Source organism: Hippopotamus amphibius, chromosome 2 (genome assembly GCF_030028045.1).
Source record: "Hippopotamus amphibius kiboko isolate mHipAmp2 chromosome 2, mHipAmp2.hap2, whole genome shotgun sequence".
Taxonomy (NCBI): Eukaryota; Metazoa; Chordata; class Mammalia; order Artiodactyla; family Hippopotamidae; genus Hippopotamus; species Hippopotamus amphibius.
Genome location: NC_080187.1, coordinates 102485819 through 102511110, shown reverse-complemented (window position 1 = coordinate 102511110; position 25292 = coordinate 102485819). Strand labels below are relative to the sequence as shown.

Below are 25292 nucleotides of genomic sequence, written 5' to 3'. Positions count from 1 at the left end.
AAGTTGTATATTTCTAGGTATTTGCCCATTTAATGTAGATATGCAAATTTACTATTGTAATTTGTTAATAATATCCTTATACTATCTTTTCATTTTCTACAGAACCTGTTTTTATTCCTGAAGTTGTTATTCATGAATTCTCCTTTTACTTCCAATAGTGTTAGGTGTTTTACCCCAGTTTCACCTAACTTAAACTTCATTGGCAAATGCTACTATTAGCTCCAACTAATCGTAGTTGATAAGTTTGAGTTTATTGGTTATACTTCTGGCAAGAGAGAAATGGCACTCCCAAACTGGACCATCTGAAGAGAGTTTAGTAAAACAGTTATTTATAAAGTTATGTGTGGTGTTCAGGGAAACAGCAAGGGGGAGTGTAGGACCCTGGGGTAGTAACAGCAGGAAATTGTTTGCACCCCTGGACCTGGAGGAGCATAGACGAGAACGGTTATCAGCACATATTGTGAGTAGCTATAAGGAAAGGACTCCCTGACACATGCTGATACCAAAATGAAGCCACGGAAAAATACCTTGACCTCACTTTCCTCTGGTCCTCCAACCTCTTTTGACAGCCTCCTGTTGACTGAACCAAATCAGGTGCTGACAGTCTTTATATATCAACAACCTGGGAGGGCAAGCACAAGATAGTCAACACATTTCGGATAGCCATTTTGTGATACTTCTCAGCAGTTGAGAAACTCATAGACTCCAGGTGAAGAACAACAAATACTTTGGCGAGAAAGCTGACCTTTCTTTGCTTTCCAAGAAATTGAAGGAGGAAATAACAGAGTTGTCACTTAAAATATTTTTTAAAAAACCCTTTATTTGAGGACAGATTACTGTGTGCTTTTGAAATAAAATTTAGAGGGAGTTCAAAGAAGACAACATAATTCCTTTCATTTGCAGCTACTTATGTGAACAAAGTTCCTTAAGTCTTAATGTTATCATAGTAATAGACTTGATACCTTCACTTATTTTATGAACAAGTAATATTTATATCTATCCCTGAATACATGAATAATTTGGGAGAAAATCTCCCTGTATATATATATTTCTAATGCATTGTACTTTTAAGAATAATTACTTGTAAAAATTTAATATACTTGTTATTTTGTTCAGCTATGTATTAATGATTTCAATATTACTAAATCCAAAAGAAATTTTTTTTATCATTTAAAGCTTTATATGCAAAACAAAAATTAATTTTAAATTTGTGTGTGTGTGTATTTACACTGATACAGAGAGTGATGATCGTATAATAATTTCCAAGAAAACATTCTTTAGGGATAAAATTCTGTAGAGGATGTGTGTGAGTTAAACAATAAAAAAGAACAATATAAAAATTTTGACTGTTCCAAAAAAATTTATTCTTGAATTTTAGAGCAGATGATATGTATAAAATGGTTATGGTATTTTTCTCATTCGATATTTTTAAATGCCAATATTTAAAATATGCAAAAGTACATATTTTGTAATGGTTAAAGCTTATACATAATACATATATTTTTCACTACTAACGATTACTGGTTTATTATAAAAAAAATACAACTCAGGTACAGCCAGATGGAAAAGATGCATAGGACGTGGGAAGAGGAAGGGGTGCCGAGCTGCCACGCTCTCTCCAGGTGGGCTCTCTCCACATCTCCAGGTGTTCACCAGCCTGCAAGCCATACATCATATGTTTTTGTTTGGTTTGGTTTATAAATTTATTTATTTATTTTATTGGCTGTGTTGGGTCTTTTTTGCTGTGCGCGGGCTTTGTTCAGTTGTGGTGAGAGCGGGCTACTCTTTGTTGTGGTGCGTGGGCTCCTCATTGCCGTGGCTTCTCTTGTTGTGGAGCATGGGCTCTAGGCACGTGGGCTTCAGTAGTTGCAGCACATGGGCTCAACAGTTGTGGCTCACGGGCTCTAAAGTGCAGGCTCAATTGTTGTGGCGCACGGGCTTAGTTGCTTCGCAGCATGTGGGATCTTCCTGGTGCAGGGATCGAACCCGTGTCCTTGCATTGACAGACGGATTCTTAACCACTGCGCCATCTAGGAAGCCCCATACATCATATGTTTTAACTTTAAAATATGAGAGCAGTATAGCAGAAATAGCTAGCTCTTATACTCCCTTTCCAGAGAGTAGAGTTGTTACTGAAAAGTGGGTTCTCCTGCAGGGGTTACACTCCCCCAGCACTGCACCCCCACCCCTTGTATCTAGGAGTGGGGCATCTGAGTGAGTCTCCAAATGGCTTGTGGGTTGGGGTGGAGGAGAGGCAGGTGCACCTGGCCACTCTGTGAGTAGACTCTGAGGCTCCCAAAGATGTTGGAGATGGAGGATGGGACAAACTGGAATCCTTGACTCAGCCCCTGGGAATTCTGCCCACTCTACACCTGTATTGAATTCTTGTGTCTGGGAGAAATTCCATTTTGCCAAGCCCCTGTGGTTTGGGGATTTATCTCTTACAGCCCCAAATATTACCTTAGCTAATTCACTTGGTACCAAAAATACAGCTGCCAAACACAACAGCAACAAACCAACAAACCTGACATATGTGACATTGGCTTAGTAGGTGGATTCTTAGTGAGGTTACAAAACTGGAGGACCCTGTTAAGCAAAGAGAAAATATTTGACAAGTATATTGTTTTCCCTGCCTTCTCAGGCTGATTTCTAGTTGAAGAGATTGGAAGATAGAATGCTAGTGGTGTCTTTTGGTGTTACCCGGTTACATTTAGCAAGGAATAGAACTTGGAGGTAAGCTCAGACTGGGTATAGGCTAGTTTGCAGTAAAAATGGAAAGAAAAGGACAAGAGAGAATCCAGAAATTTGGAACCTTTTGGGTTGAAAATTCAACTGGTTTTAGGCTCCAAACGTGAAAAGGTAAGATTCAGAAATGTTTTCTGCACTAAAGATCCATTAAAGTCTGACATAAGTCTCGAGTTCTTTCCAAGCTGGCTTACCTCAATGTAACTGCCCTTATGTTGAAAGAAGAGAAGGAACTGGGGGAGAAGATTCAAAGAAATATATCAGGCTTGAGGATTATGACAATTAACTATGACTATTCAAGATATTTGGGTGTTTTTCAGGCAAATGAAATCAACTGGAAGCAAACAGATCAGAAGCCCACTCATTCTCCCGAATCTCAGCTAAAGAAATCTCAAGCCAGACTGAAAAAGCCTTTAACTGTTTAAGACTTAAAAGAAACGCTGGGTTTTTAAACTTGCATTGACAAAATAGTGTGAGTGAAAACTACACCAGTTTCCAGAAGATCTGGTTAAAAAAAGAAAGAAAGAAAGAAAAAAGAATCCAAAAACAAACCAACCATGGAGGATAACACAGCAAAAAGAACTTCCTCGGGGGCAAAGCCGGAGTCCCCCTCCCCTCCCCCTTCTAGCACTCTGGTGGAATTATTAATCCCAAATCGAAGACTGCAGGAAAGTCAAGGCGGTTCCCCGCTTCAGGGCAGAGACATCACAATGCGTACTTGTAGAGTCAAACAAGTGATCCCATTCTTCCCTTTTCCGAATGAGAGATTTGATGGTAGATTTTCTCTCTGCTTGTGACTATAGAGTGTGTGCACAGGCCAGATGAATCGTCCCTTGATCATAAGAAGCCACAGTGTCCTAATGGAGAGGGCAGTGCAACTATTGGAGATCTGGATTTGAGTTGGGTATGGAAACTGCATGGGATTTTAGGAGGTTTCCCTGGAGTGGAGTGAACCTATTCAATGTGATGAACACAAGATTTATAGGGATGGTAGATGTGGCAAAAACAAAAGATGTGTTTGTCCCTCAAAAATCCACACTCCCTTTCCATTGCGTAGAGTGGTTTCTGGGAGGCGTGTACATGTCTACAGCTCCCAGCATCCCTTCGATTTATTAGTAATGTGTATATGGCAATCCCAATCTCCCCATTCATCCCCCTCCCCCGCTTTCCCCACTTGGTGTCCATATGTTTGTTCCCTACATCTGTGTCTCTATTTCTGCCTTGCAAACCGGTTGATTTGTACCGTTTTTCTATATTCCGCATATATGTGTTAATATACGATATTTGTTTTTCTCTTTCTGACTCACTTCACTCTGTATCCCTTGCATTTAGATAGGGCTTTGCCACTAGTTCTCACCAGTGGGCTATGAGTAAAAATAATGAATGTTATTTCCGGGCTGAAATGTTTAAGAAGCAGATATACCTTCTCCATTTTTTCTTCTCCAGTCCACTGGGTAGAATTGAATGACTCCAAAGCTCTATGTGGTGATGCTACAAGGCAGAAGCAGCCTAGACCACCTTGTGGAAACATGCTCACTGAATACCAGCACTGGACTCTTGTATGAGCAAAGAAAAACAATTCCATTGTGTTAAATCATGAATTTCAAGGTTTATCTGAATCTTCTGCTACTCATACTCATTGATTACAAAGTACACATAGTTCTAAACATTACTTTGTGGGTACAAAAGCAAACGTATATCTATATGTCTCTCTATATGTACACTCGAGGTGAGTCAAAAATTATCCGCGCTCTGGCTCTAGAATTTATAGAAGTTTTAACATAACTGGAGCGCGGGTAATTTTTGACTCACCCTCTTATATATCACACATATATAAATTTGAGGGCAAAGAAATAAAAATTTCCTTAAATTTACACATTTAGATTTTCGATAATCGTGTCTGATTAGCAGGCAATTGCTTTAGGGTGACCTAAATCTGGAATTTACCAGTTTATCCTCTTACAATTTAAGCTCAGGAGGTTGAACCTAAAAATGTGATAGGATTTAATAAGACAGTCAATGTGTTTTAATATCATTGTATCTTTCACAGCATCTATACAGTGATGGAGAGACAGTATTTCTTGAGTATAAGACAAATAAGACAAATGCTCTTAAGGATTAGTGATAGGAATTCGTTATAAATCCATACATCCATATGTCTAAATGCATAGGCTGTTAGGTACACATGCAAGATGACTGCAGGGTCACTAGCTATTGTGGAATTGGACCCTAGAATATCACACCATTATATTATTATGGAGGTAGAGTGATATCTTTACATGACTCTTAAAAACAAGCTTTAATTGGTGCTAAGTGATAAGCTCAAATCTATGACTGTAGCAGGGAAAATATCAGATGTATGTCATGCTTGTCGTTCGCCTGTTTATTCTCAAATCCATTCCTTTCCACTACGCTACTTGGCTCTGTATCACAGGGCACTGACCCTGCAAACGACATTTTCCCAACCCCCTTCTCAACTGGGAGACACTGACAGGATATTGAAGGGCAGGAAGATGGGAAGATTTCCTCCCACTCTTATTTGTGGTGGCATCCTTGACAGCAGCTGCCTCCTTCAGGGTTCTAATGCCCAAGGGACAGCCCCTGCTCTGTAGTCCCAACTTTGCGTGGCAGCCTCCTTGGTGGTTCTTGGTGATGCCGATACCCTGTGTCCCACCTGGTCTGGAGGTGGTGGTGCCTTCCTGCTGGTGCTGGGCTTCTTCATCATCCCATGTTTGGCTCCTCAGTTCTTCCAGTACCATTGTAACTAGTTCCTCATATTAGATTCCTTCAGACTTGAATGCTATTTTCCAGACCAGACCATAAGCAATACATGTGTTCACTGATGGCTACATAGAACATGATATATAATATATGTATATAAACTTACCAAAAAAATAATTGTTCAGTGATTATTTGTTGAATGACTGAATATATGTATGGAAGTGTTCCTTGAAAACTGGGGGATGAGGGAGATATTTTAATATTTCAAAATTAAACCTAGAAATCCTTATTAATATTTAGTGTAACTATTATTGAGTCCAAGCTCACACTGCTCGCTGCATGATAGGCCAATAAATCAAGAGATGAGTTATTGGGGCAAGGAATAGTGCCTTTTTCAGAAAGCCAGCAGACCAAGAAAATGGTAGTCTAGTGTCCCAAAGAACCACCTTACCTGAATTAGAATTCAGGCTTCTTTTATACTAAAAGGGGAGAGAGTGTGGCTGGTTGCTGCAAACTTCTTGGTGCCAGAATCCTTTGTCCTTGCAGCTGTCCATGTAGGTCGGGTCACAATGTTCCTATAAGCCTCCAGCAAAGACAAATGTTATTCTCTGTTCTGCAACTTTTTCTTTCTAAATGAATGTAGAAGTGTCACAACTTTAAAGATCAGAGTCTTGAGAATGCACTCTCCTGTATATTCTTTTCCAAAAGAATATACTTTCTTTTACAAAAGGTGCAGAGCCAGCATGACTAAGAACAGGCAACAGAGCACAAAGGTCAGAACTAAAGGGACAGATTTAATACAGAGTCAGGTTTGTTCTTCTCCGTTACGCAACTATATGCTGAGGATGAAAGTTTAGGAAGAGGTATTAGAAATGGTGCTAATACATTTGAATGGAGCTGTAAGATTAAAATAGTAATATAGTCAGAGACTCAAAATGAAAGAGATCTATAGGCAAGAGTTGCAGCCATTATTAAAGCAAATAGATTAGAACCCTTTTACACTTCGATTCACAATAAGAAATATATTTTATATTGAGAATGAGTGCAATCTTATCTGCATGAGATGTCTGCTATATTTCCTGTTCATTTTCTTCTCTTTTCTTCTATCATATCCTACCCAGTGTGACACAGTTCAAAAAACATGGGTCTCGGCATATTACAGGAACCACGATCGTCTTTGAAAATGCATCCGAAGGATTAAGGCATAACTCATCCTTTACTCACTCTTTGTCTTCCTCCATAGTGGCCACCTATTGTTTTTGTTATCTCAGCGTGTGCTCACCCCTTTCCTCTTGGAAGTTATCCCTCTCCTTTTCTTAGTTCCTAGGGCCCAGGTCAACTTCCTGCCCACCAGTCTCCAACTCGACCAGCTCTGGGGGAAGCACGTCATCTGGTTCTAGTCAAGCAGAGCAGCCATCTCTCTGACCACAGGAACTATCTCAGTAGTTAGCACATAAGCTAAGAAAGGCCAATGAACACTGTCACCAAAAACAATTTCTTGTTGGGCCAGAATGGAAGCTGGTGAGAACCAGGCAGTGGATCCCGGGAGCCTTCACATGGGGAGAGCTGCCTAGGAGAGCAGCTACCAAGAGGGACAGGATGGAGGGGTGATGATATTTGTGACCCTGGCTCTGGTCATTTTTCCTGAGCACCAGTAAACTGAGTTCTGAAATTCTAATGTAAGAAAGAAGCTATTTACAAATGATACTTAATTTGTGAAATGACTTAAATTTCATTAGAAATGTACACTTTCAGACCTCCTCAGTGTCCTAAATTCATAAACAGACAGGACAAAATAAGACAGAAATCATCACATGATCACTTGTATTTTAAATGGTACTACAAATATCTAAAATTATGTTTATATGGAAACATTGTGTTGGATATTTCAATGTGATTATCCAGTCTCCTAATCTTTTTTCAGTGCCAACATAGTTTTAGTTTTGCTGCACTGGGAGCCCTACTTCATTTATTAAGCAAATTATGTTTGAAAAAAAATATTTACATTAGGGTTTTCACTGAAAAACTTAATTGAGGAAATTAAGACTCCCTCCCCCCTCCCCCACAAGTTTAATATTTATTTTTTCTCAACCAGTATATAGAGATACCCTAATAACCCTATAGATTTATTTAAAGGTATTTACTAGGTTGGCCAAAAAGTTCCTTCAGGTTTTTCCATAAGATCGTACAGAAAAACCTGAACAAATTTTTGGCAACCCAATATATGATACATTTTAGTGTAAAAATAACTTTTAAAAATATAACACACATTTGGTTTTAGTTCTACTCAATATTTGGTTTTAAATGTCCGCATAGTTTATTGATTTTAAAATAATAATTCAAAGCACAAAGTATATTGAAGGCTGCCAGTGCAAAGACTTATCCACAAATGAAAAGTTCAAGCTATAGCTTTGAACGTTATAGTAGAAAAAAGAATTAAGATAAATGATATTCCTCAAGCCTATATCATCGACTGGTTAGTTACTGCCACAAGGTATGAACAAGTTTGTGTCTAATTACACAACTTATTTCTCTTAGATGTTCACTGATGTTCACGTCTTGGTGTTTTTCAAAGACATTATGTGGGCATCTAGATAACTGTTACATTCAATTCACTCCTTAAAAGTGAAGGCAATAGTTCTCTATGGCAGAATTAAAACAGAGCAAGATCTGACAACCCGCCAATATCTCTAGAAACTCCTTATTAATCTCACATGGATGGATTTTGCTCCCACCTGGGAGATTTGGAGTTAGCAGGCAGAGTGTGTTACTTCTACAATATTTCTATGAAGAAATGATTGATTTGGAAATCTTGTGCTTTCACTATTATTAGCATGAATTATTACTTGCAAATAGTGTTACCCAAAGCAGGTGCATTTAATGATCCTATCTTAAAATACCTGACAGGGAAAATGGCAAAACATCACAGCTATTTTTACCTCTGGTTATTATGGCTTTGAAAACACAAAATCATCTGCAGTGGAGGCTGTGACAAAATTGGTTTCTCCTCCGCAGCTCCACACAGAACACTAAGTAGCTTCTGAAGATTAGGAGAACAGTTTTATTGAAAAGTAGGCATTTTTGAAATTGGTACAAATAAACAAAGAAGTAATCGGAAAAAAAATTACATATGTATTTTTTTAACAAGCGTGTCTTAAATACAACATTTTAGGAGCGCTAACTATCCGTTTTGCTATCACTATTAAAAGTTTCATTCCTGAGATTTTTGGAGTCAAAACTCTTAAAGTAAGCAAAGAAGAAAGAAATGTTTCCCCCAGATGGGAAGCTGAACTGTGGTTTAACATGTAAGCCAGTTAATTTCTGTCACTTTGCCATACATTAGATTTTTCATTTGGGATATATTCACACTGTAATTTATTCCTTACCTACCGGCCCCCTAAGGTGCCACATCTTCAAAGAGCTGAAATATTCAGTTGAAAGATGGCATACAAGTAAAAGTTATTATTCCTAAATATTTGCCATTGCAGGTAGCTTCCTTCTTTTAAAGTGAGAACATAGAAACAAAATGAGTTTTTTACATCTGGTTTGATATAAATAACAATTCAAGTATCTCCTTTAAAATGATGTTCCGAAAAACATTAACATTTATGAATCACAAATTTAAATATATTTTCTGAAGGGCAGAATATTCCTGGAATATCCTTTGTTTTAATCATTACTTAGACTATAAAGATCAAAACCTAGCTTTGGTCCACGTCATATTTTTGAGAGTTCCTCATTTTTTTAATCTATATATTTAATCATTTAGAAAAAAATGAACATCACATGCATGAAAGGAAAGCTTCGAACGATAACATTTCATTTAAAAAGCTATATTCAGACGAAGATATGGTCTAAGTCATTTGTGCTTATTTTCAGTTAGAGCTGACATATAAGATGTTCACTGAGTTTTTGTGTGAAATGGGGTTGTATCATAATCTTGAAAATGAATTCCCTTAGAAGTTGTGATCTTCATAATAGCGCCATTCAAAGCATCATCTTCAATGAGTGTTATTAATCCACTGGCAATCATTGATGGGCTAAAAATAAAGGAAACATCAATGTTTTAAAATTAAAGAATGAAGCATAATTTTCACATCATTCTTGAGTTATTTCTGAAGCATCTATCACCTTTAACATGTAATAGGGAAATGTATATCATGCAGCTATTTTTATCTCCGTTTTTTATTCAGTTAGATATTAACTAAACTGTAAATTTAGAAGTACCTTTCCACACCTAACCTTCTGTTATTTTGATAGGAAGGATTCACAAATTTATATTTATTATTTACACTGAATAAATAATTTTCCCATCTTTAACCTATCAGTAGAATTTAGACTTATCAGATAGAAATGTTATTAGGGTAGAAATTTGAAGAATTGTAGCTAATATTTATTGAACGTCTATTATTTATCTGCTGTTTTAAGTACCTTACATATATCAGTGTATTTGTGGACTTTCCAAAGTCCCCTAAATTTGTTTTACTATTATCTCCATTTTACATGCAAGAAAATCGAGGTACCTAAAGGTTGATGGATAAGTTTGTAGTCGGTGGTGGAGTCAGGATTTGAACCAGATGACTCCATCCCGTGAAATGCTAACTGCCCTTACTCAGTCATGGTTCTCCAAACATGTGTGTTGGTCAGTTGTTTCTTAGGAAAGTGGTTGAAGTTAGGGGGCCATATAAAATTTCACAAAGGGTATACTTGAATATTGTTTGGAATTTAGGCGAATAAGGTATCATTACTTCCAAAGACAACTAAACATCACCTTTTTAAAAAGCATCTGACTGTGGTTGAAGGTATTGATGCATTCTTTATATTTAAAAGCAAATTTCATGATGTATAAACATATTCTATTCAGAAATTCATAAAAAGTATTTTTTTCAGAGATTTTGCCAAACCAAAACTTTGAAGCTTGCATGAGTTTCTCAGACTTAAAAGCTAATGTTTCCCTTTTAATTGCTTATGTCTAGATTGCACTTCGCTCCATCATATAAAGGAAGATAGGTAGAGTTTTACTTACTCCAAAACTCCGTAGTATTTCATCATGTCCTTGATATGATCCGTGTATTCTATATATTGACCCATGTTTTCTTCTTTTTCAATGGATTTGAGGATGGGTGTATCAACGAAGCCTGGGCAAATGGCATTCAGTCTCACACCGCTGTTCATGAGATTAGCAGCCATCTGCCAATTGGAAGTAAAAGATTGCAGGTTTCAGGAGTTTTGTAAATGCATAACATAGGACAAACTGATAATTAAAGCTAATTAAAAGACTCTGATGTGAAAAGTACTAGACAGCTATCCTTCTAGTTATTTAACGATGACAATGGTAAGGCTGACTGGTGGCAAAAAAGTAAAGTGCTGAACTAATTTCCACAAGCCTCACCTAAGTACTTTTTTTAAAAAATCAATATTACTGGGCAACTCCTAAAAATACTTGATTATCTAAAGTGCTCTTAACTACTGAACCCTGTAGGAAGCCGAAGGTAAGAAGCCGAGGCTTAGAATTGATATCCCAAGTTTTCTTTGAAATTGGGGTTGTATTAAAGAGAATACTTACTTAAAAAATACTGTTAGTGGAAAATTTTAGGACTTCGATCAATTCTAAAGACACTCAGTAATTTGCACTATCTGGAAGACAATTTTAAGTATTTTTCAGACTAACATTCTTTGACTCAAGTTTCAACTTGTGGATTTTATTTGAACTACTTGTAAAACAAAATGTAAGTCAATTATTTGTGGACTCCATGTGCTTTCTTGCTAAAATTTATTCATAACCCCCAAATCAATATTTGTGGTGCTTTCAAGGTTTTTGTGGACAAGCACAGAGCAATAAGAAATTTGAGTTGCCTGATGCGGACTAAGGTCAAACAAAACGATGTTCTGCTTTCTTGTTTCAGCTCTTATACCATAAACAACCATCCTTTTTGTGATACTTGCCCATGTTTTTCTCATTTTTGTGATTTTGCTATTTGAAATGCCCACAAGGCATAGTGCTGAAGTACTGTCTAGTACTTCTAAGTGCAAGAAGGCTATGCAATACATATTAAACACAATATATATTAAATAAGGTGTCTTTAAATAGAAATATACATAAAACTAGTCTATGTGTTGGCTGGTTGATCAGAATGACCAGAGGCTTGCAGGAACTTAACCTGGAATTTCCCTTAGGAGCAATAGTTCAGTATCCTTTAATTCAATGTTTGCAAGTGACTTTATAGAACATAACTAATAAATAACGAGCATCAACTGTACAGGTTTCCAGCCTCATAACTGTAAATGCAACATTTCTGGTCTTTGCTTTGATTTACTTTATTTTGTTGTAGTGTTATATGTTCACTGAAAATTGAATTAAAATTGTCTTTACAAATTAAATTAAAATTTCCAATCAATTTCAGTTAAGAGTGTGAGAGCTGCCAATCCTCATTTGTGACTGAACATTTACCATTCACCACCTGCTTTCTCTATCCTTAGCATTTCTTGTTAGACTAACCACTGCAGAGTTCTCCCAAATGTTCATTCTTCTTCTACACTTGTCCTCTCTCATACATTCTTTCTCTCTCTCTCTTTTTGTTTTGTTTTGTTTTTTCGGCCGTGCCACATGGCTTGCAGGATCTTAATTCCCTGACCAGACATGGAACTGGGCCCCCAGCAGTGAGAGTGCTGAGTTCTAATCACTGGACTACTAGGGAATTCCCATACATTCCCTAAATAGCAGCTAGAATGGTCTTCTTCAGATAGAAATATAATCTTGTCACTCCTGTGCAGAAAAGAGCCATTGATGGCTGCATTTAGAATAAAATCCAAACTCATGACTCTGACCCACGAGTCACCTTTGGTCTGACTCCTGCTAACATCTCCAGGCAATCGTCACCCCACTTTCCCCTTGCTCATCAGGCTCCATTCAAGCTGCCCTTTTTTTCTTCTTTTTTTTTCAGTTATTATAAAAAGGGACTTCATGCTATCAATGCATGTGGTCAATTAGGTCTAAAATAGTTTTCTAAGCTCTGTACACTTTCACCCTAAGTCTCCATGGAGACAGCATCCTTGACAACCCTACCAGGTAAACGCTGGGCATATCCCTCCTTCCATCCTCCATGCTCTCAATCATTTCCTCTCTCTCTCTCTCTCTTTATCCACTGGATGAACAATAAATAACCTATTTCAAGCTACAAAATATTTTCAAATCATTTGATTATTTAAATTTCTTTTAAAACATTGCGATCTATGGATCAGTGTTAATGACATATACATAAGAGGAAAGAGCTAACAGAAAAAAATTCTGAAACCCTGAATCTCAATGGTATTATCAATAAAATGTCAGTGGTGATATTAAGTTCAAGAGATAGTGGCAAAGATCAAATACAATTAAATCCCGAACATATCCTCACACGTTTCAGGTGCTGAACTACGGAGATGATCAACAAAACCCCACCCCTTCACTTCCTCTTTCATGTAGGACAGGGCCAGATTAAAGATTTGTGTTTTGCTCTCACTCATTTTTACCATATCTTCAGGGACAAGTAACACCTGGAGCATACTGCATATTCCATTTAAGGAAGTCTGAAGTTAATGACTTTTAAATTTGGAGTCAATTTCAAAAATAAAGAATATCTTCCCATTTTTTTTTCCTTAAGGATATTTTTCAGTAACCTGTCTGTGTTTAGAATCTACTCCATTTTAAAATTATTTATGCTATATTTGGTCCTTTGCATGATCTGAAAACTACTTTTAATAATAAATATTGAAGTAAAATTTACTTCTCTATCTTAAATCCAGATGTACTGAATTCTGATTCTGTTCCCCTCTACTTTATAGAACTCATGTGCACAGAAAGAGAGAAAGAGACACTGCGGTTGTTGTATCCTCACCGCTGCCGAGCGTGTGAATCCAATTATGCCATGTTTTGAAGCACAATAAACAGGCTGCTGTGCAACAGGCATCAGCCCTGAAACAAACAAATAAAAAACAAAAACAATTTTATTAAAAAATAAGCAGACAGCCTAAGGAGGCAAAAGAGCTGTATGCAGAAAACTTTAAGACATTGATGAAAGAAATCAAAGACGACACAAACAGATGGAGGGACATACCATGTTCCTGGATTGGAAGAATCAACATCGTGAAAATGACTGTACTACCCAAAGCAATTTACAGATTCAATGCAATCCCGATCAAATTACCAATGGCATTTTTCACAGAACTAGAGCAAGAAATCTTACGATTTGTATGGAAACGCAAAAGACCCCGAATAGCCAAAGCAATCTTGAGAAGGAAAAATGGAGTTGGTGGAATCAGGCTTCCTGACTTCAAACTATACTACAAGGCCATAGTGATCAAGACAGTATGGTACTGGCACAAAAATAGAAAGGATGATCAATGGAATAGAATAGAGAACTCAGAAGTAAGCCCAAACACATATGGGCACCTTATCTTTGACAAAGGAGGCACGAGTATACAATGGAAAAAAAACAGCCTCTTCAATAAGTGGTGCTGGGAAAATTGGACAGCAACATGTCAAAGAATGAAATTAGAACACTTCCTAACACCATACACAAAAATAAACTCCAAATGGATTAAAGACCTACATGGAAGGCCAGACACTATCAAACTCCTAGAGGAAAACATAGGCAGAACACTCTTTGACATACATCAAAGCAACATCCTTTTTGACCCACCTCCTAGAATCATGGAAATAAAATCAAGAATAAACGAATGGGACCTCATGAAACTTAAAAGCTTTTGCACAGCAAAAGAAACCATAAACAAGACAGGAAGACAACCCTCAGAATGGGAAAAAATAATTGCCTATGAAACAACGGACAAAGGATTAACCTCCAAAATATACAAGCACCTCATGCAGCTTCATACCAAAAAAGCAAATAACCCAATCCACAAATGGGCAGAAGACCTAAATAGACATTTCTCCAAAGAAGACATCCAGATGGCCAACAAACACATGAAAAGATGCTCAACATCACTCATCATCAGAGAAATACAAGTTAAAGCCACAATGAGGTATCACCTCACACCAATCAGAATGGCCATCATCACAAAGTCTGGAAACCACAAATGTTGGAGAGGGTGTGGAGAAAAGGGAACTCTCCTGCACTGTTGGTGGGACTGTAAGTTGGTACAGCCACTATGGAAAACAATTTGGAGGTTCCTTAAAAAACTACAAATAGAACTACCATATGATCCAGTAATCCCACTCCTGGGCATATACCCAAAGAAAACCATAATCCCAAAAGAAACTTGTACCATAATGTTTATTGCAGCACTCTTTACAATAGCCAGGACATGGAAGCAACCTAAATGCCCATCAACAAATGAATGGATACAGAAGATGTGGCATATATATACAATGGAATATTACTCAGCTATAAAAAGGGATGAGATGGAGCTATATGCCATGAGGTGGATAGAACTACAATCTGTTATACAGAGTGAAGTAAGTCAGAAAAAGAAGGACAAATATTGTATGCTAACTCACATATACGGAATCTAAAAATGGTACTGATGAACTCAGTGACAAGAACAAGGAAGCAGATACAGAGAATGGACTGGAGAACTCGAGGTATGGGAGGGGGCGGGGGGTGAAGGGGAAACTGAGAAGAAGCGAGAGAGTAGCACAGACATATATATACTACCAACTGTAAAATAGTCAGTGGGAAGTTGTTGTATAACAAAGGGAGTCCAACTCGAGGATGGAAGATGCCTTAGGGGACTGGGGCAGGGAGGGTGGGGGGGACTCGCGGTGGGGGGGCATCAAGGAAGGGAGGGAATACGGGGATATGTGTATAAAAACAGTTGATTGAACCTGGTGTACCCCCCCAAAAAATAAAAAAAAATAAAAAAAACCATAAAAAAAAAAATAAGCAGATAGTCCCCAATAATGGCTATGAAAACGAAAAATTTGTGCCTGTTCCATTTTAAGATTAATCTAGAAAATACACGAAGGTAATCACCCCAGACAACTTCGTAAAATTCACTAGTCCTAGCACAGTTTATTCCTCCCATAACCTTTATTATACTGTCTAGAATTTACGGTTGGTAAGTTACAGCCTAGGGACACAGCCAAGGGTAATATGTAAGTTCTTCTGCTTCCCTGACAAAGTCAAGAGAAGTTGATGTTATCTAAAACTCTGAAAGAATCATCCTGGAATCCAGTAAGTTACTACCTAATTTTCAGTTTTTACGTCTGGAATTTTAAAAAGTGTATATTCAACATTTTTTAAGGCTTCCAAATGGCTGAAGGAGTTTAAATGGCTTAAGTGGGATTTGGAGGCTATTATTTGTCTTCATTATAAGTTGGAAAGCATTTCCCTGTCACAAATTGCACTAAACGATGCCTCTAAGTGTTTAAGAAACTTAAAAGTTAGCTTCTTTTGATTCTGATCTGTAGCAGAATTCTCGACCTTCTCATCCCATGACTTGGGAAAAGAAACCCAGAAATAAAAATGCTTGGTCCCATTTTATTTCCTTTCACAATTATGTACTCAACAACAGAACTTAAGCAATTTTAGAATTGGCTTAATTTTCCATGTTCACACAATAGTAACTGCTCAAAATTATGGTTAAATCCATGGTATGGAGGAAAAGGAGTATTGGAGCATGTATAGCATCTTTTCTCCCCTTCCACCCAGCCCAACATCACCCTCTCCTCCTACCCAAAGAAACAAAACAAGAAAAACTCATTTTACTGTAATTATTATTACTAACAAGCTTATTTCTCATAATTGTCAATTCTCTATCTCAAGCAACAGTGAAACTTTCAACTAGAGCCATGTGTACATCTTGGCTTTTAACTAATTTCTTGGCTTAACACGTTCTAACGTTTTTAAAGTTTTTGATTTCTCCGAGTTAAGGAGCAGCGATCCCTGATTACTGTAATGTTGTTAATATCAAATGTCATGCTAATACTACTAAATGATTCTGCTAAGACGTGGTCATCTCCACCCAGCTAACTAGTCCCAGAACACCACCGATCGTGAGTGTGTTGTGCCAAAGTTCAGGAATAAAGACGGACTAACCACTCCCTGGGCGCCTGCCAGGTCTCAATTTATGAAGTATGTTTGCTCAAGAGCAGTTTAAATCCCTGGGGATGGTAGATCACACAGAGTGCGTCCACCCAAATGATCTCAAAGTATGTAACATGTGGTTCTCTTTTTGTTTTGTTTTTTAGGTTCAGTAACATGCGTAAGTTAATTAAGTCCGTCAGTGTCAGTCAAAAAGAATTATGCCTCCAAAGGGTATACAGATGTATTAGGAGATTAAGATAAAGAGAATAAACAGGTGCAGCCAGACATTGCTGCTTTCTTGTTCTTGTTAGTCCTTGTTATACCCTCTCCTTCAACGTTTATGAGATCAAGGCAGTGGTTGTTGGTGGCATTCACGGAAGGCAGGAAATGCAGAGTGAACCTGCATCAGAGATGAGCTAGTTGACAGCTACAAAAAACACAAGGATGTCAAAGATGAATGCGCAATGAATTTCTGTTACGTCTGTGGAGGGACTGAACTTCTGAACCCAAACTGGTTCAAAGTGTCACAGCAGTGAAAGAGATCAAATACTGTTGTGTTGGTTCTAAGAAGCCAGCTGCAAAACACATACTTTTCTTTAAAGGTAGAATTGCAGATGCAATCAGAATTTGTTTGCATTTTTAAAGTGGCACTTGGTTTTACGACTCTCATGGCATTCGGATGACATTTTCACTGCAATCCTGCAAAATGTTTCCTCTTGCATTGCTTTCACTTTCTGGTATTAGATCAAAGCCTGCATAAATCCATTTCAGACATTCAGAAATCAAACATCCTTTTAAGATATTTTTACAGCTTTTTGGTATAACAGGCATACAATAAACTACATATATTTAAAGCGTGTGGTTTGATAGGTTTTGACATAGGTCTACATCCACGAAAGGACAGCTATAATCAAGATATGAACTTTTAGCCACCCCCTAAAAGTTTCTGCCTTTCCCCTCTCCCTAAGTAACCACTGGTCTGTTTTGTGTCACTATAGATTAGTTTGCCTATTCTGGAAGTTTTATAATGTAATCATGCAGTGTAAACTTTTCTGTCTGACCTCTTTCACTCAGGATAATTCTTATGGGATTCATCCATGTGAATGTGTATCGATAGCTCATTTCTCTTTTTTCCCTTTTTTTATGAATAGTATTACACTACAAGGATACACCTATCAATTGCATATACGTTGCTCTTTTGATAGATATATTGAGTTTGGGGGTCTTATAAAAAAAGAGAATTCTATTTTTCAATTATCTTATTTAGGCAAGTTGTAGTTAATTTAGTTAAGTAGAGAATTTTTCTTTATCTCCCCACTACATGTAGATTTTAACTGTTGCTTCTTATTTTTCAAACAGGTAAAGATCTGGGCGGCTTTGTCCCCAGCTTGCCAACTGACTTTCAACATAGACATTTGCTTTCTCTCCCTCAGCTTGCTGCTCTAAAGAAGGTGGCTAAAGGGAGAGAAAAAAGCTTTTTTTTTTTTTAAGGCTTTTGTTTTTCTTTCTGACAATGATTTTAGTTGGGGTGGAAATGTTTCAGAAATCCAACATTTTCTATTAGGTCTCACGACCCATTTTTCCCTTCCAAGCGTAACGTCATTGCTCTTGCGGTCAGCTTCAGTATTGGTTAGCTATACCTCTGTTACTGACCTTAAACCCACAGCACCAACATGTAATGTTTCCATGTGCTTCAAATAAAAACCTGTTCTGAGGCTAGTCATAAGGGTCAGTGCAGAGAATAATTCAGGGTGTGTCTGGGATGACTCTGGGGACAACACTCGAATGGTGGTTTGTGGAAATTATGCCACATAGAGCTCCTGCAGTTTGCAACCTGCACAACTATACATGGCAGCCCTCCGTGGTACAGGAGGATGATGGAGCAAGAGGCTGAGAAGGATGAACCAGTGGAGGTGGGAAGAAAACAAGCTAAGCAGCATGTCTTGGAAACTAAAGATGGGGAAGCCTAGAGTGGTTATTCTTATCAAGTGCAGAGTCCAAAGAGAATCACCTTTCTTTGAAATATTAACATCTCAAAATCACTCATCTAAAAATAGGAGATCTCTTGGTTTCACCTCTTTCTCCAGCTACCTCTCCACTGCTCCACAGTGCACCCTAACCAGGCTTTCATCCGACCAGTCCACTCCAACAGATCTTGTTGAGGTTGCCAATGACTGACGTCTGCTAAGGCTAAGTCCTCATCTCTCTTGATACTTTCCTCAGTAGCAACCAACACAGTGACTTATGCTCTCCTTGAAACACTTCCCTCCTAATGCTGGTGTCCTTCCACTTCACACTTACTAGCAGCTCCTCCTCCATGGCCTTTGCTCCTCCTCCTCAACCAGACCCAGACGTAGGTTGGCGGACCCGAAAGCTGGCCCTGATCCTCTCTGCTTTCTATGCACACTCTTTCCCTAGGTGATCTTATCCACTCCTGTGGATGAAATTCATTCTCTCAATGTCTCTTTCATTCTTATTCTCATTCTCTCTCTCTCTCTCTCTCTCTCTCTCTCCTCTCTCTCTGTCTCTCTCTCTCACACACACACACACAATTTTCAAATTTAAATTCCGGATCTTCAGCCAAGATCTCTACTCTGTCTCGAGATTTCCCATTAGTTTTCTTCCCTTAAAACACAGTATGTGCTAATTCAAAAGGTTTTATAGGAGTGAATTCATTTTAGAAATATGTGTTTGGTAACAATTAGGTGCCAAATACAATGAAAACATGTTTTAAATAGTTAGTTGAAATGTATAAAACCAAGGGGAGGATCACCATTTGACCAGAATGTTACTTCTTATACTATTTAACTATTTAAAAGTGTCCTTTTAATTGCATTTGTCAAGAGGGATTATAGCACAGTGGTTTGGATTTTGGGTGCCAGACTGGCTAAACTCAAATTGTGAATCTACCACAATGAGCTCTGTCACCTTTGGAGAGGTTACTGCCGTGTACCATGGTGTTTTTCTTCTGTGAACTAGAGTAGTAATAACAGCTCTCGTGAGTCCTGAATGAGCTAACTTACATAAAATACTTTAAAATTGTGCCTGGCACATAATAAGCCTTACAATTTGCTGTAATTTTTATATAAATACAAATTAAACATTTTTCCTTAAGATGAAACATCTCAAAGTCTATATTTACCAGTTCATCCACATTGCACCTTTTTATGAAAATGTTTCATTTGCACTAAAATGCCACAAATCTGGTGCAACATTCTAACTCGGTTTGGTTTCTGAGCCTTGGCAAGCTGTGGACTGTTGCTAATCCTAATTCAAAAGTATTTACAGAAGTGCATTCATTTAAGAACTATGTATTCAGTAACTTTAAATACAAAGGATAATGAAGTAGTATTCTAAATATGCTCTATTGAAATGTGTAAACCAAATGTGGGGGGTCGGGGGTGGGGGGGTGGGAGCCCGGTGCAGGGGTAAGGTAGAACTGCAGTATTCGACCAGCCAGATCACCCCATCTGACTTCACAGGGAGTTTTTTTTTTTTGCCAGGACAGTGACGACAGGCCCCGTTGCTAAAATGAATTCAGATGTTTTAAAATCTTGCAAATTAATTCCCATATGCACAGCAAAATTATTTTGTATTCATGTTAAAGGAATTAAGAATGACAAAACAAAGGATTGTGACCATGAGAGAACAGTCTCTAAAGAAATGTCATTTTGTTTGATGTTGTGACAAATCCTGAATTGTGCTTAAAAATGGATGCCTTATATTAAAAAACTTTGGAATAGATTTTCAAAACTTATTTATTCCAGGCCCAGCACTGTGCAAGTTTACTTAACTGCAAAATGGCTCTCTCCAAAATACAACACATTTAATTAGCAGCAGGTATATGTCCATCATAACTGCAGATTAAGAGAAATAATATCAATAGAGGGAGAAATGCTACCCACGAAACAAAGAAATATTTTCTACAACCACTCAGGCTAATGACACCAAATGGCACTTACCGATGAGGTAATTATCAAATTTTTTTCAAATACCAGAAAACAACACATGCAATTATAGAACAAGTAAGTCATTCAGAAAAATAAAATATCACTTCCATTTCTACATTAGTTCTTCTATCTCTAATATTCTTTCTACCCATATTTACAAAAGAGAACTGTAATATCTACATTTCATAGAAGGTAAAAAGCTCAAAATTTTGGGTGCAAAAAACTGAAATCTGCTCAGACAGCAACTGTACTGAATCCTCGAACATATTTGCTTTTAAATGGAGAGAAACCACGTAAAACAGACTATCCAGAAGTGCTAAAGAAATTCAGCTTGGGAAAGTAAATTGAGACCTAAGGATACTGATCTTTGCACGGTAAACATGAGCTCAGCAGCTGTACCAAAAAGCAGGAATTGAAATTCCTCACATTTTCTTTATAATCAGAAAAGAAACTGTCTACCCATCTTTCTATGTTTAACCACCACTTCTCTAATAAGGAAAAAAAGAGAACTAGTGAGAAGCCATTTATCTATGTTTGTGCAGGAAGATGACCCAAATAACTGGTGGGCTTCCTCCTTAGACGCTTTTCCACATGATAGAACACCTTATCTGATGCTGGTTTTCTCCCCCTCGCTCTCAAGCTTGCCGTTAACAAATTATGTTTTCAAGTGTGCCATGACATAAAAGTGGCACAATTACTCACAGAAGGACTACATCTTCTGTGATAAAAATCTTCCCAGAAAGGGAATCCCAATAGCACTTTCCAGGGATTGTTAAGTCTCAGAAAGTTGTCCCTAATGTCCCACCAAAATTCCCCATCCTAGGAAACTGAGACGAAGCGAGAGAGTAACACAGACATATATATACTACCAACTGTAAAATAGTCAGTGGGAAGTTGTTGTATAACAAAGGGAGTCCAACTCGAGGATGGAAGATGCCTTTGAGGACTGGGGCGGGGAGGGTGGGGGGGGCTTGGGGGGGGCGTCAAGGAAGGGAGGGAAGATGGGGATATGTGTATAAAAATGGATGATTGAACCTGGTGTACCCCCCCAAAAAATAAATAAATAAATAAATAAATTAAAAAAATTCCCCATCCTAAAAGTTCAGTTCTCACTTACGTTGAGATCAGAAGAAACTGAGATGAGTTTTCTTAGCCACTCAAAGAACGTCCCTGTACAAACTAGAGGCTGGCTCCTCAAAATGTAGGCCAAGGACCAGCATCAGAATTGCAGGATTCACGCCAGATGTACTGAGTCAGAATCTGCCTCTAAACAAAGTTCGTACGTAATGCCTCTCAAGTAGAATTCTAGAAGACTAGAATATTGTTAGTAGTCCTTTACCCGCCATGGCTAAGAAACACTAAATCTTTTATCCATTCCTCAAAAGGCCAATTTTTAATCTTTATTTAATAAACAAACAAATCTTTACTACTGATTTAAACTTTCCTACTGATTCCTTCTAGTGTGTCTTTTTTTCTTTCTCTTTCTTTAAGAACTTTTATTGAGATACAATTGACATACAATAAACTGCATATATTTAAAGTGTACAATTTGATATTTTTTTTCTTATTAGTAATGTATATATGGCAATCCCAGTCTCCCAATTCATCCCACCCCAATGCCCCCTGCTTTCCCCACTTGGTGTCCATATGTTTGTTCTTTACATCTGTGTCTCTATTTCTGCCTTGCAAGCCAGTTGATTTGTACCATTTTCCTATATTCCGCAAATATGTGTTAATATACGATATTTGTTTTTCTCTTTCTGACTCACTTCACTCTGCATGACAGTCTCTAGGTCCAACCGTCTCTACAAATGTCCCAGTTTCGTCCCTTTTTACAGCTGAGTAATACTCCATTGTATGTATGTACCACATCTTCTTAATAATTTTAAGCCATAAGATAGCAAAATGGACACCACAAGGTATCTAAACGAGGGAGGTGGCCCACATACTTATAGCCATTGACATCTGACCAATTGAGATCCAAATAATGCAGATTCCCTTATCACAGTGCCTGGAACTTGGCACTTGCTAAATATATTAGCCCCTCTTCTTTAAAGAAAGAATAGCTGCAGAGGGTCATATCATGTGATTACCTGAAATTTGTGGTCTGTTGTGACATTCCAGTTCCACTGCGGCTCTTCAGGTCACATGAGTCCTAAAGCCTTGCACCTTTCATCGTGTTTCTGTTTCGTGATGAGCTATGCCATGCTAGCTATTTAGTGCTGCCATGTTAAGACACTGACACATAGCTCTTGGGGCAGAAACTTTGCTGGTTACTTTCATACTCCCATTTCCTTTCTGTCAATATTCCACGTGGTTGGTTAACTTGAATGTGTTCCTTAAAGTGGTAACTTTAGCACTTCTACTGTAACAAACTAATTACACTCTTCTGGATACAACTTACAGCTCAAGTGAATATGTCACTGGGCTAGTAGTATAGACACGCTAAAAAAAATTCTAAGATTTTCAACTATTTTCCTGAGACTCTAATGTTTTCAATTCAGAGTACATACAACCTTGATGGTGTCACTCACAAAATGCCACCGAGTGACGTATTTCCGAGGCACAGAGAACGCCCCCAGCAAACACCAAGATCTCAGTAGCTGAGCAGGTGGGAGCAGGGTTGGTGGACAGACTCCTTTTCCTGTCATGCCTACACTTCCTTTCCCATCTTTTAAAGTAACTAAGTATAGAAGAAGCATACTTGACGTCTATGGGATGTTTTATGGGAGCAGAGACACAAGACATTCCATAGGAGTTTGATTATCTGCATTAAACCAGACTTCACTCTTCCTTACTGTTCAGCTTTTCTTGTTTAATAGTTAAGGATGGATGTGGCAAAATGTGTGCAGGTTTATATATTATGTTTACAATGTGGCAAAACGTGTACAGGTGTATATGTTATGTTTATAGACAAAAACTCTTTACAGAAGAGTTTTTGTGGTTAACAGAGGTTGGAACACCTTCCAGGGCTCCAGACTGAAGCACACCCTTCCCTCAACACACTGAAGAATCACTCTCCACTGTAACTACTCCTCTGTTTGTTAAACTTATTAATTGCATCTGATACTCGGTCTGCGTCAGTGGTCATTACTCATTAACTTCTCTGCTCAAACCAGTGTGTCAACTTGAAGTTTTACCATGACACTAAATGATTCCACTGGATCTGTGCAGGAGATCATGGGATGGACTCTGGTTGGGTTGAATATTACCCACCATTCCTTTAACAGAGTGAGCAGTAGGGGGAAAAGCCTGTGGGAAAGGACCATTTGGAAATCACAGAGGAAGCAAGCATTAGAACTACTTTTCCTACAAATTTATTTCTTAATTATATCTCATATAAGCTGAGGAGTTCAAAAAAAAAAAAGAATTACTTTGACTCTGGTAACTCTCAAAGACTGTTTTGGTCATCTGACCTCTGCCAACATGCTCTGATGTCAAGGGAACAAAATTGTTGATGTTATTTTCTGAGGAGAGTGTGAGGATGTGAGATGTCCACATTTATCTTCTGCTACTGTTACAAAATCGCGTATTTTTATCCAACTGATCTCATTATCGGACGAACAGAAGCTCTTGGTGAGTGCATAAATTACAACAATGCATTTTAATACTCTTTCTGAGATGAGGACACCTCAGTGACAAAGCCCAGGGTCAGAGGAGGGGAAGCAGGGACTGTCTGGATTGGCTAGAGGCAACGAGAAAATGGTGCAGATGTCGCAGATATGAAGGACAGGCATTATCAAGGTACCCAATCAAGTATAATGGACAGAGGTGAACCACTGAACCATGATCCATAGAGTTACCCTGCTTGTTGGGAGGAATATCAGAGGGAGGACCACTCTGGATTGGTCTGATATTCACTAGACTGTAAGAGTGCCAGAAGCGTAATTCAAAGCCAAAGTGGTCTCCTCGTTGAATTTATAACCATTCATTGCTTTATCTGCATGATTAGAGAAAGATCCACACATGGTTCCCAACAATGGCTCTGAGATGAGTAAGAAAAGAACTCACACCCAGGATGGGTAGTGTGACAAAGCAAGCTCTTAGCTAAGAAAGCCAAGTGGACATCTAATCGTGATCCCTAAATCACTCTTCTCTATGGCATGCTTTGACTTGTGACGTTGGGAAGCTCCCCAAATGGTTCCAGGGCTTTACTCTATGTGTGTCACATGGGGCAAAAGCTTAAGCTTTCACTGAAGGTTTAGTAAATAGTCCTGAGGTTGAAGTAGTGCCCAAGAGGCCTGAAGATATTAGCAAATCGCACTGGCTAAATCAAGTTACAGAAATTCAGTTTCTCTTTCTTTATAGTTAGGCTAAGATAGACACGGAAAGAGAGATAGACTGACAAACAAACTCACAGATAGGAGAGATAGAATATCTAGTGGTTAAGACGCAGGGGATCTCATATCAGGCTGCTGGCGTGAGAATTCCAGCTTCCCTGCTTCCTTGTGTGTAAGTCTGTGCAGGAAGCTTAAATTCCCCAGTCTAGGTTCCCTTATCTGCAAGATGAAGATGAAGATGATGAAGATGAAGATGACAGAATCTACTTCATGTGCTATTGAGAGTACTAAGTAAGATAATGCACACACAGTGTTTAAAAGAATATTGTGTAAATGGTGAATGCTCAGTGAAAGTTAGTTGTTGCTCTATATTTAAATATTTTTGTTGGAGAATAGGCTGTACTAAATTGCATTTCTCTATTCATGCTCTTTGGGGCAAGTAAGCCTCTTCTGGTACAGAGTCTCTCCCAGAGAGTCTTATATTGATCCAACCTTGAGGCCTTCTATCTCTCCTGAGATTGAAATCAGTGCCTCCAATGACACAAGGTCAAGGGTCTCCCAGGACGGCGTTC

General features: G+C 38.1%; 1 protein-coding gene across 2 annotated transcripts in view; it reads right to left on the bottom strand.

Moving 5' to 3' along the window:
* Positions 1-7764: 7764 nt before the first annotated feature.
* Positions 7765-25292, bottom strand: part of HPGD (15-hydroxyprostaglandin dehydrogenase) — a 31560-nt gene continuing 14032 nt past the window's right edge. The window contains exons 5-7 of one of the 2 annotated variants that reach the window (XM_057724037.1): positions 13344-13420; positions 10493-10656; positions 7765-9506 (exon numbers count right to left, since the gene is read on the bottom strand). In XM_057724037.1, coding sequence (XP_057580020.1) covers positions 9368-9506; positions 10493-10656; positions 13344-13420 — 380 coding nt within the window. In that variant the 3' untranslated portion in view covers positions 7765-9367. Of the gene's footprint in view, positions 9507-10492; positions 10657-13343; positions 13421-25292 lie in introns of those variants that run through there. The other variant, XM_057724040.1, reaches the window with a different exon arrangement.